General features: G+C 36.4%; 2 protein-coding genes across 3 annotated transcripts; both read right to left on the bottom strand.

The window, feature by feature from the left end:
• Window positions 1-1,987: 1,987 nt before the first annotated feature.
• On the bottom strand, window positions 1,988-6,622 carry LOC121755301 (probable hexosyltransferase MUCI70). The gene is made up of 6 exons (XM_042150611.1): window positions 5,944-6,622; window positions 4,974-5,191; window positions 4,580-4,756; window positions 4,325-4,480; window positions 2,922-3,198; window positions 1,988-2,497 (listed from the first exon to the last, which is right to left on the bottom strand). Exons 1-6 carry the CDS (start codon window positions 6,293-6,295, stop codon window positions 2,265-2,267), a joined length of 1,413 nt encoding a protein of 470 aa, XP_042006545.1. The 5' UTR covers window positions 6,296-6,622; the 3' UTR covers window positions 1,988-2,264.
• Window positions 6,623-8,166: 1,544 nt separating this feature from the next.
• On the bottom strand, window positions 8,167-13,625 carry LOC121755294 (BEL1-like homeodomain protein 4). Of its 2 annotated transcripts, none has more exons than XM_042150597.1 (6): window positions 13,340-13,625; window positions 12,926-13,223; window positions 12,224-12,841; window positions 11,236-11,615; window positions 10,211-10,271; window positions 8,167-8,732 (listed from the first exon to the last, which is right to left on the bottom strand). In XM_042150597.1, the coding sequence occupies exons 2-6, from the start codon at window positions 13,130-13,132 to the stop codon at window positions 8,328-8,330; spliced, it is 1,671 nt and encodes a 556-aa protein (XP_042006531.1). In that variant the 5' UTR covers window positions 13,133-13,223; window positions 13,340-13,625; the 3' UTR covers window positions 8,167-8,327. The 2 variants fall into 2 exon arrangements, with proteins under 2 accessions (XP_042006531.1, XP_042006532.1); XM_042150598.1 differs by having other exon boundaries at window positions 12,224-12,838; window positions 12,926-13,225; window positions 13,340-13,622.
• Between the last annotated feature and the right edge of the window lie 1,412 nt (window positions 13,626-15,037).

Below are 15,037 nucleotides of genomic sequence, written 5' to 3' on the forward strand. Positions count from 1 at the left end.
CCAGTGCATGCAATCGACGCTGCCAAGCATCCCGGGGAATCCGTGCACTTCTTCGTGAAGGCGGAGCAGAAACTGACAATTTGTCGTGCTTGGCTTCCGGAGAAATTCGTCGGTGAAGGCTGCCCGAACGCCTTTACAGAATTGGATCAAGCACATTCTCCAAGTGCTTTCTCCAATGTGGAAGTATTCGTCGAACACATCTGTCATTTGTCCAGTCGCAAGCTGACGGATTGCTGCAGTACATTTCTGCAGCGTCGTGTGGCTAGGATTGCTGACGGCGTCAAACCTTTTTTGGAAGAACTCTTCCCGGGCCGCCAATGTATTTGCGATGTGGAGAAATAGTGGTCGCTGCATGCGAAAACAGCGACGGAAGTAGGTATCTCCCCATACCGGGTTATCGCAGAAGTAGTCGCGTACTAACCTTGCGGCGGCTTCCTCCCGGTTAGGATGGATGTAAGTCCGGGAGCGTCTTTGGGGAGGCGCGGCTTCATCCGCCTCCCGGCGTCGATTTTCTTCAAGTGATTCTTCTATTATTCGACGCATTTGCTCAAATGGATCCATTAGATCGATTAACTTTGAGAGAAGAATCAAAAGAGATGATTTTTGATGAAAATTGGAGTGGAAAGAGAGATGATTTGAGAGGATTAGATGTGTGTTTGTGTGTGAAATGAGGATGAAATAAGAGTATTTATAGAGTAAAAAAATAAAAAATAATAAAAAAGGGAAAACGGTCAAAAACGGTAATATTACCGTTTTCGAATTTTAATTTTAACTTTTTTATTAAATTTGAATTTTTAAAAAATAATTTATTGTGTTAGCATGACGAAACCCACTCGCGGGCCGGTGAGTGGGCGTCACGCATCGCCCCGGAGCGCGCTACGTTGCGCAAGCGCGTGGCGAGACAGCTTGTGCGCTATCTCGGCGTGACGGGGTCTCAGCGGGATGGTGACGGGACGCTACAACGCGTCCTGCGCTCGTCTCGTCACGGAGGAACGGGACTCGAGCCACCCGCGTAACGCGTTGTGGGTGGCCTTATCCTTACAAAATATTATCACTAAAAAAATTAGTGGATCTTTTTCACTCTCTTCAATGTAAAACTAATGAATTTAGAGTGAGCTTAAAAAATGGTACCTGATTTTTCAGTTTTGCAAAAATATAGTTCCTAGTCTTTTTTATAGCATTTTGGGTATCGTGACAAAAAATAATCCTAGGTATCACACATATGATTTTTGAGTCATAGAAGGTATTTTCGAAAATTTCAATTAAATTGTGGGTATCGGGCATGTGATTTTTTCTTCTTCTTCTATTTTTGTTTTCTCCTCTTTCTTTTTAATGTTTTATTTATTATTTGAGGTATTTTTTATCAATATTTACGGCAAGATTTTAGGCAATTTTTCCGTGCAGTATTTTTCAATTGGTAATTTAGTTAAAAAATCGTCGTTAATCATTATACATTTACGATCCTAACAATACATAATAAAGAATTTATTTGCAATTATAAATTTTTTAAAAAAATATCATTCTTAAAAATCATACTACTTCTAACAAATTGCACTTCAAATACGTGTTATTGACCAAACATATAAATGGATGAAAAATAAAAAATAAATCCAACCGCTCCAATTGTCGAAAAAACTAGTTTTATATATATATCCACGTACACATGTGATTATACGTTATATTGGAAGAGAGAGAGAAAAGAATTAGGGGAAAGAAGTAGAAAGAGAGAAGATATTATCATTTTGGTCTTTTTTTGAGTAAGCCAAAAAATATCCTTCATTACAAAAACGTGAAAATATGTTTTAGATTATATTTTGGGGTGAAAATCAACCGCTAATAAAATAAAAAAGAATGAATAAAATAGAGAAAAAAATATTTCTATTTTTAGTAATGAGTCATCTTCAGTGGAACTAATGGAGTATAAAAAAAGATAAGAGTATAAAAAAAGATAAGTACTTCACTCATGAATTTAATCCAAGCTGCACAATTAAAGGTAAAAAATGAAATTTAACGGAAGGTCAAATGGTTTGGTATGAATAACCTAACAATCAAATTTACAATAACAAATGTCCAACACCATCCCCAAATCCCATAATTGTGAAAAAAACAAGACAAGGTTAAGGTATTGAAGTCCAAAAAGAAAAAAAGAAAAGAATACAAAAATGTATCCTGCTTACATGATCTCTTTGCAGATACATATGCCGAACGAGGATGTCCAATCTGCTAAACTAGGCCCCCTTGGTTATCGCAAGGAACAGAGTGTATTAGCTTGTGAGGGGCTTTGCCTTGCGTATGTGACCCATACTATTTACAAGATCCTTTCTGGTGCAGACAGGGAACATATTGATGCGTGTTAAACCCTTGAGTCGCCATAGGACGTAGGGGAAACTTAGTTGATCACGTGAAGTGAAGCGAACGACTTCATTAAACCAAAGACACATGAACAAGTTCGTCACTGGAGTGTGCTCCCTCACGATTATTGAAGCCTCTGCTAGTGCTGCACACACAAAACCATAAAATTATCCCTACTGTATTCAGAAATAAGATGCTACTTACTGTCTTAACAAAATATGTTGCCAAGAGCTAAATTTAACAAATGATGTACACAGAAACTGTAGCTTGCAGTTACACAAGAAATACTCCGTACAAGACAACCCAAAGATTACTCCTTCAACACGAAAAAACCATACAATGAAATGATTAGACTACCTCTTGCACAAACAATTATGCTTTTGAAAGATATATGATGATTTTCATCCACAAAATGTTAATTGTAAGTAGACAGTTAGATTTTTTTGAAGCTACTGTAAGTAGATAATATTATTAAGAGTCTTGGCAGCAAATTCCACTCATCATGTTCTGAAAACTCTTAACCCTATCTAGTATGGTGATGGAATAGATGCGAGCCAGAAACACAATACCTTTCTTCCCATTAAACCTCTTATCTTCGGGAAGACCATCACGGCGATACTGTGCCAACTGGACCCCCACCTCTGCTGGGGTCGCCTTATTTTTATGGACAACAGCCTTTGCCTCATCATACACACTACTACGAGCACCATGTTCTGAAATTGCAAGTTCATGATTTGAACGCCAAAGTAAGGCTTCCAATACACCCAAAGGGTCTCTCCGGAACTGGGACTTAGAATCAACCCAAATGGAATATCTAGCATTTGGGAAAAGACGATGGGCAAGCATCTGGATAAAGAGATAATAATTCACAAAAGAGTTAATATAAATGTCCACCAATCTAAAAAAACAGCAGCACGTAAATAATATATAGGGGTAATTGCGCCAAAATACATAAACTCTAACACAATTATGGTTTTGCACATAAACTATAAATCATCCTATAAATACTCGAACTTTCAATTTTAATCATTTTTCACATTTTAACAAGATCTAAGCTGAGGTGGAGGCCGGAATGCCAGCATGGATTAAATTAAACAGCCGGCGGTGCCAAATGACATAATTTGACTATGAGTAAATTGTTTCGTTCAATGTGTCATTCCAGCCTCCACTTTGGCTTATATCTCGCTGAAAACGTCCACGTGCAAAAAATGAGAAAAAAAAAAGAAGAAAGTTTATGCATTTGTACGTGGAATTTATAGCTCTTGTGAAAAACCAGTATCATGTGAAAGTCTGTGTACTAGGCACAATTACCCCTCAAATATAACACTGTATTCTACAGAGAAGAATTACTCATGTGCTAGAATTATTGATGCAATCACCCATGTACAATAATAAAGGAGGCATTTTTCTTTTAAACCTAAGAAGACATAACATGACAATCTTAGATAATTTTTTCCAGGTTTTTTCCTTTGTTTGCCCTCCACCATGGTGGAGGTGGAGATGCATATCCTATCTTGCATGTGGCTTCCTATACAGGGTGGAAATTTAGTTTTACTTCCACAGTTGTGGACAATGCTCTTAAAAACAGCACAGAAAGAAAAAAAATGCATTAAAAAATTGCAGAATAAGCACAAGATATTCTTGGCTTCTCTATTTGTATGAAATAGTTATTACAGGAAAAATTTCTCCTCCAACATGACCTTCATTGGAAATTAACCACAAGACTCTTAAATCTTTTTTCCATATCATTACGAGCATTCAAGATGTCAGCAGGAGGACACTAATGCCACTCATAGTTAAGCCTAGACCAAAGTGCCAAAGGGGCTAAATTCAGTTGATATCAAACTTTGGATACAGACAGGAGAAAAAAACAATTATGTTTCAGCTGTGGACAAGTTGTCGATAAACTAGTTATACCTGGTATGATACAATAGTGACTTGCATAAAGGAAAGGAATTTCAGAGTTTCATACCTTCGGTACTTTTCCATTCAATCTTTGGTCTCTGAAGGGTAAGTCTCTAACAATTATGGCACGCCACTTCCCAATGAAACGTCTTTCATCAATTTTGTTCCCCTGTGCTTCCTGTGTTGCTAGAGTAATTTCATCCCAGAAGGCCACATAGCAAACCTGGATCCATTTATGTTAAAATTCAATCATGACCATACTCATACGTGTGAGTCAATATCATACAATCTCCAATTACTTTTCTGTATATAAGATGAAAACCTTCTGAAGTGAAGTTTCTGACATTCCAATAGGTTGATAAAGATCATCTCCACCACCAAATGCACAGGTAGAGACCACCACTTCGCAAGTCTTCATGTAACTGTTGTCTTCATCAGAAATCCTAAATCCTCCAATTTCACTGTAGAACCCACAGTGGGCCTTAGCCTTTTCAGTCACCTATCATATGGTAAGATTTGTGATAAACTAATTGCACCAAAATAAGACTAGGTCTGATAGATATGTATTCTATATTTAGAGGTACCAAACCATAGACCATAATCTGAATGTCTCGCCAACTTAAGATGCAGATTAGTCCTCTTCTAGAGTACAAAACAATGCCATAAGTTGACATTCAGTTTGTTTAACAACAGAGGGGCAAGATAGAACTTATTACCTTAAACTCTTGGTCTCTCTGTTCAAGTGTTTGGTTTCCTGAGAATAAATTAAATCTTGAACCCTCCAAATATACCATGGATAAGTTAAACGTTCCTTCTTTACTGGCTCCATTGGTCTCCGTCGCATACACCAACTCTTTTAGTGAACTTCTAGAGTCCATAGGATTGGGAATTTTCAGAAGCTCAAGTTCTCCAGGTGGTAGAAGCTTCAAACATCCTGACATAATTCCAAAAAAAGAGTCATAGGATTAATAAACCAGCTGGTAATTGTCATAACAATTAATCCAAGTTAATCCACAGTTTACTTTGATGATCGATTAAATTTCAGCTTGTTTGAGTGCCTTCTACTTCTAATAGACCATGAACTAGATCCAAATCATTCCACCAAATCCCAAAGAACTGATCCCATTTTTACATCGGGTCAGGGTATAGACCAATGACCTTGACCCTTATCCTTCAAATACTCAATCATCTGTTTTATCAATCGATTCTATCACTCAGACTAAACGTTCCCTTGGGCTATTTCCCAAATAAGACAATCACACACTATCAATAGTGAAATCAGATTTTCATCCAAATTGCTTCTTCCACTGGTACAATAGATGTCAGTAAGACATAAAAGAGAACGTTTCTGCTCCCAATGCTTCATATCAGTATAATTCCAATCCAAATCATAGACCATGTGATTACCTAAGTGTAACCTTCAAGCCTCCAAATTACTATTATGTGATGTACCTTTTGCATTTAACTCATAAACTGGATAGTGCTATAGAAAAGTTTCCTAACTTCGACAATGTAGCTAGACATCATTTAAGTGTTCATTGCAAGCATAAGAAGCAATCACTACGTTTCAATAACTATGACAAAACACACACAGCATAAACCACGGAGCACAATTTGCATCAATGTTTCGCAGAAGGAGGGGATAAGTTGCAGCAAAAATAGAAATTAGGATTTACTACGACTTACGCTCTCTTACGCCCCCAACTACCCTAGTGGTAGGATCTAGTTTGTTCAAATTCCCCAACGGCTTCTCTTTACTACTCTGAGTAGCTGCGTGATCCGACTTCCTGGCCGGTGGCGGCCTACGGATCTCTCCATCGCCGATTTTGATGGCCCCGTAAATCCAGATGCAGACAATGAAGAGGAGACACAGCGCCAGCAACCACTTGGGAAGCTTGGCGATGATTCTTCGGGTGAAATCAGGCCAGCTCCTAACGCCTGGCTTCTTGCGCTTCCGTCGGACCCGAGGCCGCATACGTCTCGAGGGGTCTTCGGGGTCGTCGCCGGAGACATATATTGGGACGCCGTTGCTCGACATTGCCGATCGCCGGCCGCCGCTGCAGAGATTGACGAGTTTTACAGAGCTTACGAGTTAGGCTTTCGCTGTTTTTGAGTTGAGGCTGAGAAGAGAATATGCCACGGAGGCAGAGGCCAGGAGGTGTCGTGCTTGCGCGAGTGAATTGCAGCTATAGCGCCAATTTTGTTGATGATCGTTCGGCCGAGAATGAGGGAAGAAACGGGGGCTGAGGAGGTGGCGGTGGTGGCTGTAGATTGGTGAGTTTCACCAGAAATTTGATAAGAAGAATTACAGAGAGTGGAATTGAGAAATTGTTGAATCTCGATAGAGTGCGAGTGTGGGAGTAGTCGAGAGAGATGGCAACGAGTGAATTTATTTATTTTCTCAGTTAAGTATGAGTAGTAACTTTTACATTGGGCCGGATTCAGTTTAATGCTGCTGGGCTTTTCGTAGATTTTGTTTACTCCATGGGTTAACAGTTGGACTACCATACTTATTTTGTAATCTTCATTGGAGTATGTTTTTAATATAGTAATAAATATACTCCAATGTGGAGTAGATAATAAGCCTACAAAAAAAATATATTGATTGCAATTTTTGTGAATTTTAAAGGATCTTCAAGGAAGGTAGTAAACTAAAAGGTAAAAAAAATAAATAGAAAGGTAAATAGAAATAACTATCATATATACTTGTTATTCATAAACGATTCTTCTCCAATAAGAAGATATTTGAGAAGATATTATACATTCTTCAATTTTAAAGATGTATATTTATATTTTCTCAACACACAAGGTAAATATGGTATAATTATTTTTGTGTATATGTTTTAATTTACCTCTTCTCTTATAGTGATGCTTTAAGGGGGAGTAAATAAAGAAGGTAAACTTTTCATTTAGCTTTTGGAAAAGGTATATATATATTTTTTTCTAAATAGTGAAATTCAAGGGAAGAAAGTACTCCTCCAGGGAGTATTACCTTAACGAAAACCATGATGAGTTTTTATGAATAAATATAAATATGGTTATTGGGGGGTGTGTTAGTGTGCTAACTAATTTATAGTAATAACTAATAACTTTCAATTTTGTGTATTAAAATTATCAATACAAAGACATAATTATATCAATACAACATGTAAATTTAAATATCAATACAAAGACATAATTTATCAACACAAGAAAGATTGATAAATTTATGTCTTTGTGTTGATATTTTTAACATACAAAATTGATATTTAATTATTAATTATTACTGTAAAAAGTTAGTATTTGATCACACCCTATGGTTATTTGTCTATACCCTCCATTCACCCCTTTCCTTGAATATGCTACTAAAGTGAAATAAAAGGGATCGATATTTCCCCACTAAAAACACCATTTTTTAAGAAAATAAAGAAGACGATTCATAACTTTTTAAAGATTTCTGAGATTAAAATAGATGATTGAGATATTAAGTATTATATAATTATGGTGTTGTGCTTCTTCAGAATGAGCATCTAGAAGCAAAAATGGTCAGTGAAGTCATCTCATGTGCAATTTTTCCCAATCATCTTAGTATTTTATTCAAAATGTGCAAATCTTATTCTTCATATACTCTAAATTATAACATACTAGTATTTTATTTAATATTTATTATTTTTACTACTAGGGTCCTGTACATACTACTACATCTTTACAAAAGACTACAAACTAAAATCTAGATAACTAGATTTATAAATTTGATGTCAACCTATAACAAATAACGTTAACCAGAAATGTCAATATAGCGTTAACGGATTGACATGGTGTGACTATCAAATTTAGAAATCTAATAATCAAGATTATAGTTTTAAATTTATAGGATATGTGCAGTTAGCAATTAAATTACATCAACATTTAAACAATGGAGGGAGTATATAATAGGCAAAATCATTTCATCTAACGTACTGGATCTATACAATTACATTACTACTTATTACACGCACTTTGTACTTTTGATAAAATCAATAATGTCACATAAGAGTAATAATAAAATGCCGATGGATGCTTTTCAATAACTCAATAATCAGCAATCACTACTAATAAGCTTCAAAGTCCCTAACTGAGAGATGGCTCATATTAATCGGCACATTTTCCGACCGCCGGAGTCCCAACGTAAGCGAAACTTCTCCGGCAGCCTGCGTCCCCGCACTTCCGCCGCTGAACTCCGACTCCAACCCCATCTCAGGATTCTCCATGAAACATCGGTACTCGGTCGGCATCATCATTTCGTCCGCGGTGGACGAGGAGGCCGCGCCGCCTCCCGCCGCCGCCTGCTTCCCCGGCTTCCGGGATACCGAAGGGTCCGTTTTCGGGGCGGCGGTTTCTGAAGAGGGTTTGTCAATTTTATCTGCAGCTGAAGCTTCTTGGAATTCTTGTTGGTACATTTCTTCCACCATCGGCTTCCAAAGTCGAACCCTAGCATTTATAAACCAATTTGATACCTGTGAAGGACAGAGAGAGAAAAGACATAATTAATTTTCTGCAACACTGAGTTATGTTCGGTCGAAATTTAATGCACAAAAACAAATGGGTTCATGCAAATGATCACTAGAGAAAAAGTCTGCAAATGCCAAATGTCCTTTTTTTCTTTTCTTTTTTCTCTTCTAAATGTGACAGACTGCAAAAAAAATTTACAGGCATAGTGAAAACATTTCATACTAAGGCTGCTAATTGCAAGTCACAACATATATACAAGGACTAATTGCATAAAATGTTTCAACACCATGCCTTAATTTTCTGAAACTATGATGGGTATATATTTTGAGGGAAATTCTGAAAAATCTCATTTTACATGGATTAATATCTTCTACCACTACTCAAAATCACTCAATATATATTGTAGAGAGAATGAAATCACATTTCCACGTTCATATACTCAATCCAATTCCTATGACCCTGAAATTAGTCATTTATTCCCTTCCCCATGATATTTATTTTCAATCATTCAGGAATGCGCTTGTTTTTTACTTTTGAAAACGTAACATTATTCATTTACTCCAATAAATCAGTTTATTGGAGTATTTTTTTAGTAAATAAAATATTTCATAAATCAATTTATAAGAATACAGTGTAGTCCAATATTTATTGTATTAGAAGAAAGATCAATTCTATCTATGAAACTTAAATAAAAAATAAATTTTATAGTACAAATTTCAAATAAAGAAACTGAAACAATTGGGGAAAAGGTCTTCCACATGAAAACAAAATGGTTGAGGAAAAAACTGCACATGACCTATAAATAGGGTTAAAAGAATTAATAAGACCAATATTAATATTGATAACATTATTCTATACTAGTATTCTAGTAATTAATAATAGGAAGAAGGGCTAATAGCAGTTTATGACCTGCTCTTTTCTTCTTCTTTTATTTATGCCTCATTATTATAATCGAAAATAAATTAAAAATGAGGTCATAAATCAAGAAAAATGTCAACATTGTACGAATAAAAATTATACTAATAAAGATACATCTCTCATATAAGATGAATTTTATTCAGTCTACATTTCAATCGCCCAATGAATTTGAGAATAATTGTTACATTAGTGCAAATAGCAGTAATTCATTACTCCAATTAAAACTGTCGAATATATATGATATCTCATGTATTTCAAAGTAGATATAACCAATATAGATATAGCTAGATACTTAATTAACTGGAGCAACATTGCAATCTAATTGTGAGATGCTATCTTTGTTCAATTCCATGCACAATCTATTAACTTTTGCATTTGAAATTATGTCAGACACTCCAATAAATTTCCTATATCAATTATTAAATCTTAAATGAATGTGCAGTTTGAAGTTGGGATCCAAGATAGATCACAAATAAGCACGCAAAACGAAGTTAGACATGAGATATCCCTTTCACCACAGATGACACAGCGATTTTGATATACAGAAGATATAATGAGCTCGTACCTGATTTTTTGATAAACCTGTCTGTCGCGACAGCAAATGTTTGTCTGCTTCACTTGGATAGCTGAGACAATATTAAACAATCTTAGCTCTCCCTTTTCCCATAAATCTAACAAAATTAATTAATCAGATAAACAAAATCAAGTCACCACGTGTCCCACTCCAGATTCTCCTGAATGAAACCACTCATCTCATCTACTCTATTAATTAACTGATTAAAGGAAAAGTGTGTTACTAAAGAACCTATGTTCTCCATTTCAAATCATAATTTTTTTTAAAAAAATGGTATTTTTGTTCTATTACAAATTTTGATGTAATTATTGGACATTAAACGAGTTATCGGCTAAGGATATTTCTTAATGATATTAATTAAGGATGATACTTTATATTTCTAAATATACTAGCAACATTTCAAAAAACATGTTACAACTAAAATTAATGGACACACATACAAGCTTTCTAGAAAAACAAAAGATTGATTGCGCATCCTAAATTGTAATAATTTTTCTAAGAAGTTTTAATGCAAGTAATCGCGTCTCTATTTTTGTGTCTTTTGTAAGTATTTGTAGTGTATACCAATTTATAGTATATATATTAGTATAGTGACTACAACAAATTCTTCTTACAAATGACACAAAATTGGAGACACAACTATTTGCTTTAGATATTTAAAACATAACCAAGATTTAAAGCACAAAAAAGCATCCCTTAAGTTGAGTAAGGACATAGTATTTGTCAATCGACTACGTCTTAATCTTTTGTTTTTATGAACATTTCCATTTACGTCCTTGAATTTTAGTTGAGTACGTTTTTTAGGTGCAACTCAGTTATGAATTTTAGTATAGTATTCATTATACGTATATAAGTACAATTAACTCCCACTTGAGTGCTTTAATTTGAGTAAAAATATTTCACAGATTCATCTCAATTATCACGAGCCCCACACCAAACAAAACAGCAAAGTAATCAAGATTGCACTTTACATACATTAATGCGTGTAAGAGTGAAAGAGAGAGAGAGAGACATACGGATGGAGGAAATGCTCGAAGAGCCAGGCCCTCAAGATGGTGACAGACCGCTCCGGCAGCCCCCGCTGTGGCCGCCACGACTCCGGATCCATGATCCCTATATGCTGCAGCGCCTTGTGCTGCCGGTACTTCTGCTCCACCACTTTGAGCCGCGGCGTCTCCCCCTTGGTGACCCCCCCTTGCACCTCCTTCTCCCCCAGCGCCTCGCAGCACGCCTTCATCTCCCGCGCCACCGCATCCTTCAAGCTCCGGAAATGCTGCGACATCGCCACCCTCGCCAGCCCCGTGTATGGCGCCGCCGCCCCTTGCCCCATCACCGCGTCGAACGAGTTCACCACCGCCTGCATCTGCTCGCAGTACCTCATGTACCGGCCCTCCACCTGTCCTCCGAAATTAACAATTTAATTATATAGTAAGAGTAGTAAAAAATGACCTAAAGTCATGTCCAAGTGCAATGTGTGAAGCTTTTCCGGCAGAAGGAATGTCTAAATAAAGTTGTGACAATGGCTTTAATATTATGGCATTGATTGATTGCATGTGATCAGGAGAAAAACACAAATGATTCAGTGTAAATTATTAATTTATATTTTAATACATGTATGTATATGTGTGTGCGTGTGTGATTTGATAAAAGCTTCAAAAAACGTACAGGAGCATAATCACTTGAAGAATGAATGTCTTTTTACTCCTTTTAAGAAAAAGTCAGATTAAACCAATAGCACTAGGTATTATTTAACAAATTCAGGATTAAAAAGATGCCATGGTCCCCTTCTCAAGATATATTAAAATAATTCTGCAATTAAATTTTTATAACCTGTAATGGAGGCATGTCGTTCTTCATTAGACATGTACCCCCAACTGCACTCCACCACTTTACAAAAATTATTTAATTTTATCATATAATAGTGTCAATTATTATGAAATATTCAAATTAATTTTCCTACTTCAATCATTGATTAGGTAGCAGCTGTAAGGAAGATAATTTAACCTCATCAAGCATGGAGAGAAGCCTGAATTTTCTTCTCTGGTATTCAGTTCTTTCAGAAGGGGATAAGGTGTAGTGGTCCTTTGAAGAAGACAAACCTCCACCGTTGTCTGAATTAGGGTTTCTATCTTGTTTCTTCACAATTTGATTATTCCCTCTTCCCACACAGCAAAATTCCATTAGCAATTCCTGTGCCGCCTTCAAATACCTTGAATTCCTCACCAAATTCGTGCCTCTTGTAGATTCAACATAGCCAAAATGAAGATTCTGGTTTTCGTGTTCCGACACCATCCTCGGCGACCCAAACAGCATCGGATTTGTCGCAACATCTCCCAGCACATACGGATTGCTTCCATGGAAGTATAATTCGCCGTTTCCCACATTCATTTTCTCGAATTTGTTGCCTTCCAGAGAAGAGAGAGATAGAGACAGCCCTTGCCCCTCCAACACCCTCGCCGCCGCCTCGTGTCCCCGGCCGCCGCTGCTGCTCGGGATCCAGCTCATCTGAGGCGGCGGCGGCATGTCGGAAGGAGGATTAATAGGGCTAATTAAGTGAAACCCTTCCAGATTAGACGAAGCCGCGGCTTTAGCAGCTTGTGGATGATTCATGAAAGAGAGCTGCTTCAAAATTCATCAAAAAGGGAATTCAAGAGCTGTGATTGATTTAATCGCATGAAATTATAGTGAAAATTTGTCAACACTCACCTCGTTATCGAGCTGCTGTTTCTGGATCTGATCGCCGTGGCGGCGGTTTATGATCTCCGTGAGCATACCTCCGGCGTCGAACGGCGCCGCCGGCGGCGGCGGCGCATCGAAGCCGCCTTGCTCTCTTATCACCCAGTTGCTCGCGGCAGCGGATCGTTCGTATGCATTTGGGAAGGTGTAGACGCTTTGTTGGAAGCTTTGTGACATGAATTTGTGGATAAACAAAATCCTTTTTGATTGACTGATTTTTTTGTTTTTTAGGTTTGTTTCCAACAACCCCTATTTCATACTCTTTGATCTCTAACAAGAAAACAAGAGAAGACTAATCAGCACAATATCTAATTTCAAGAATTACTTATGTGTTCCTATTTTAATTTTGTGAATTAACACAAAACTAATTTAATTTTGAAGTACCTTAAGATGAGGGTTGAATCGAAGCGTGGAAACATCACTTTCCGGAGAATTGATCTTGATCTTGGTGCTGGAAAATGGAATCTTAGAGGAAGGGACGGTGTTGGGGATGAGACAAGGCAGAGAGAGAGGGAGAGAGGATAATGAAAGGAGAAAGAAAAAGGGTCGTTCTCTTCATCCTCACACTATTCTTCTACCTCGCTTCACTTTCACCAAACTTTCTATATATTTAATATACCTACAAAACTTATCATTTGTACTCTACCCCTCTTTCTTTTTTCTTTTCTTTTCTTTTCTTTTTATTAACAGAGAGTTGAGCTAGTGAAAGTTAAGCATTGCACATGTATAATAATATATAGGAGAAAAGTGTTTTCATAATCTCGCTTGCTGATTATTACTATTAGTTTTATGTTTTTGGATCGTACTAAACGTAGTATTTTTGTATAGCAACTATAGTACACAAATTGGTGACCTTAGTGATTTCGAAAGGTTTAATGTTAATTTTCATAATATTTGACACCTAACGATGTTGTACTATATAGGGAAGGATTATGGACCTTTTGGCTTTTGTTCGTATCTCTTTTTTCAGAATTGTTGTTTCATATGGTTGGATGTTGATGATGATGCATGCCGCCACTAATTGGTTAGTATATTTTGATAGAATTCAATGGAATTATTTGTATTATTGAGTATATTAGTACTAATAGCAATTTGCAACAAGCATAATGGAAGTACCATAATGAATTAATGATAAAAGATGTTCATTAGAATCAGTTATGGGAGGAAGGAAACCGAAATTATTACCTCGAAAAAAGGACCCAAATTATGGCGAAAGAGGCACAATGGTGATTTATGTTTGATTAAACCTAATTTTGTTTTTGGAAAAAGAGTCGGTCCCCACACACTATGAGCTCAAAGAAGGCGGTGGAGGAGGGGACGGCGGGGTGGAGGCCGGCGACGGTGGAGGAGGAAGATAAAGAGAAAATTTTTGTTTTGAAAAAATATTTTCAATAATCCTTTTTATAAGAGATTAATTATTAATTAATGCATGAAGTTTTACTAATTTAAAATTATTATAGGATGCTTGGATTGTTCTAATAGTGGTGTAACGTTTCAATTTATAATGATATTATTGCAATGTTTTTAAAAAGTACTCCACAAAATAGATGAAGGTTTGTTTGTTAATTGGAAAGTAACCCTTTGTAACATAATAAACGTGTGTCCTCTTTAGTTGTAAACTATCAAAGTTAAAATATGAAACAAGAAAGTTCCCATCCCTTCAATTAAGTTCCTCATTTCCTAATTAAATGTTTCACCTTTTCAACGAGAATTGCTATGTTATTACACCAACATCTCATGATAGCATGAATATCCATGAATAGAGTGAAAATGAGTAAAAAGAAAGAGTGAAATTCTCTTTCATAGGAAATAAATGAGGAATTTGAAGGGTGAAAAAAATATTCTTTTTTTCCATGATGAAATTACAACCAATGAACACGCAATGAGTACCAGAGGCAGCCAGGCAACCATAAAAGAAAAACCAAAATATGTATTTTTGTCAATTGTAATTCTTGTAGTATAGAAACTGACAACATTAAGAGCACAGCCATATATCCAAATGTGAATCAGAATAATCCATAAGAGTATAAATTGTCCTGTATGGCAATAAGTACAGATTGACAATTGTTTCACATATAAAAA

Source organism: Salvia splendens, chromosome 11, assembly GCF_004379255.2.
Source record: "Salvia splendens isolate huo1 chromosome 11, SspV2, whole genome shotgun sequence".
Lineage (NCBI taxonomy): Eukaryota > Viridiplantae > Streptophyta > Magnoliopsida > Lamiales > Lamiaceae > Salvia > Salvia splendens.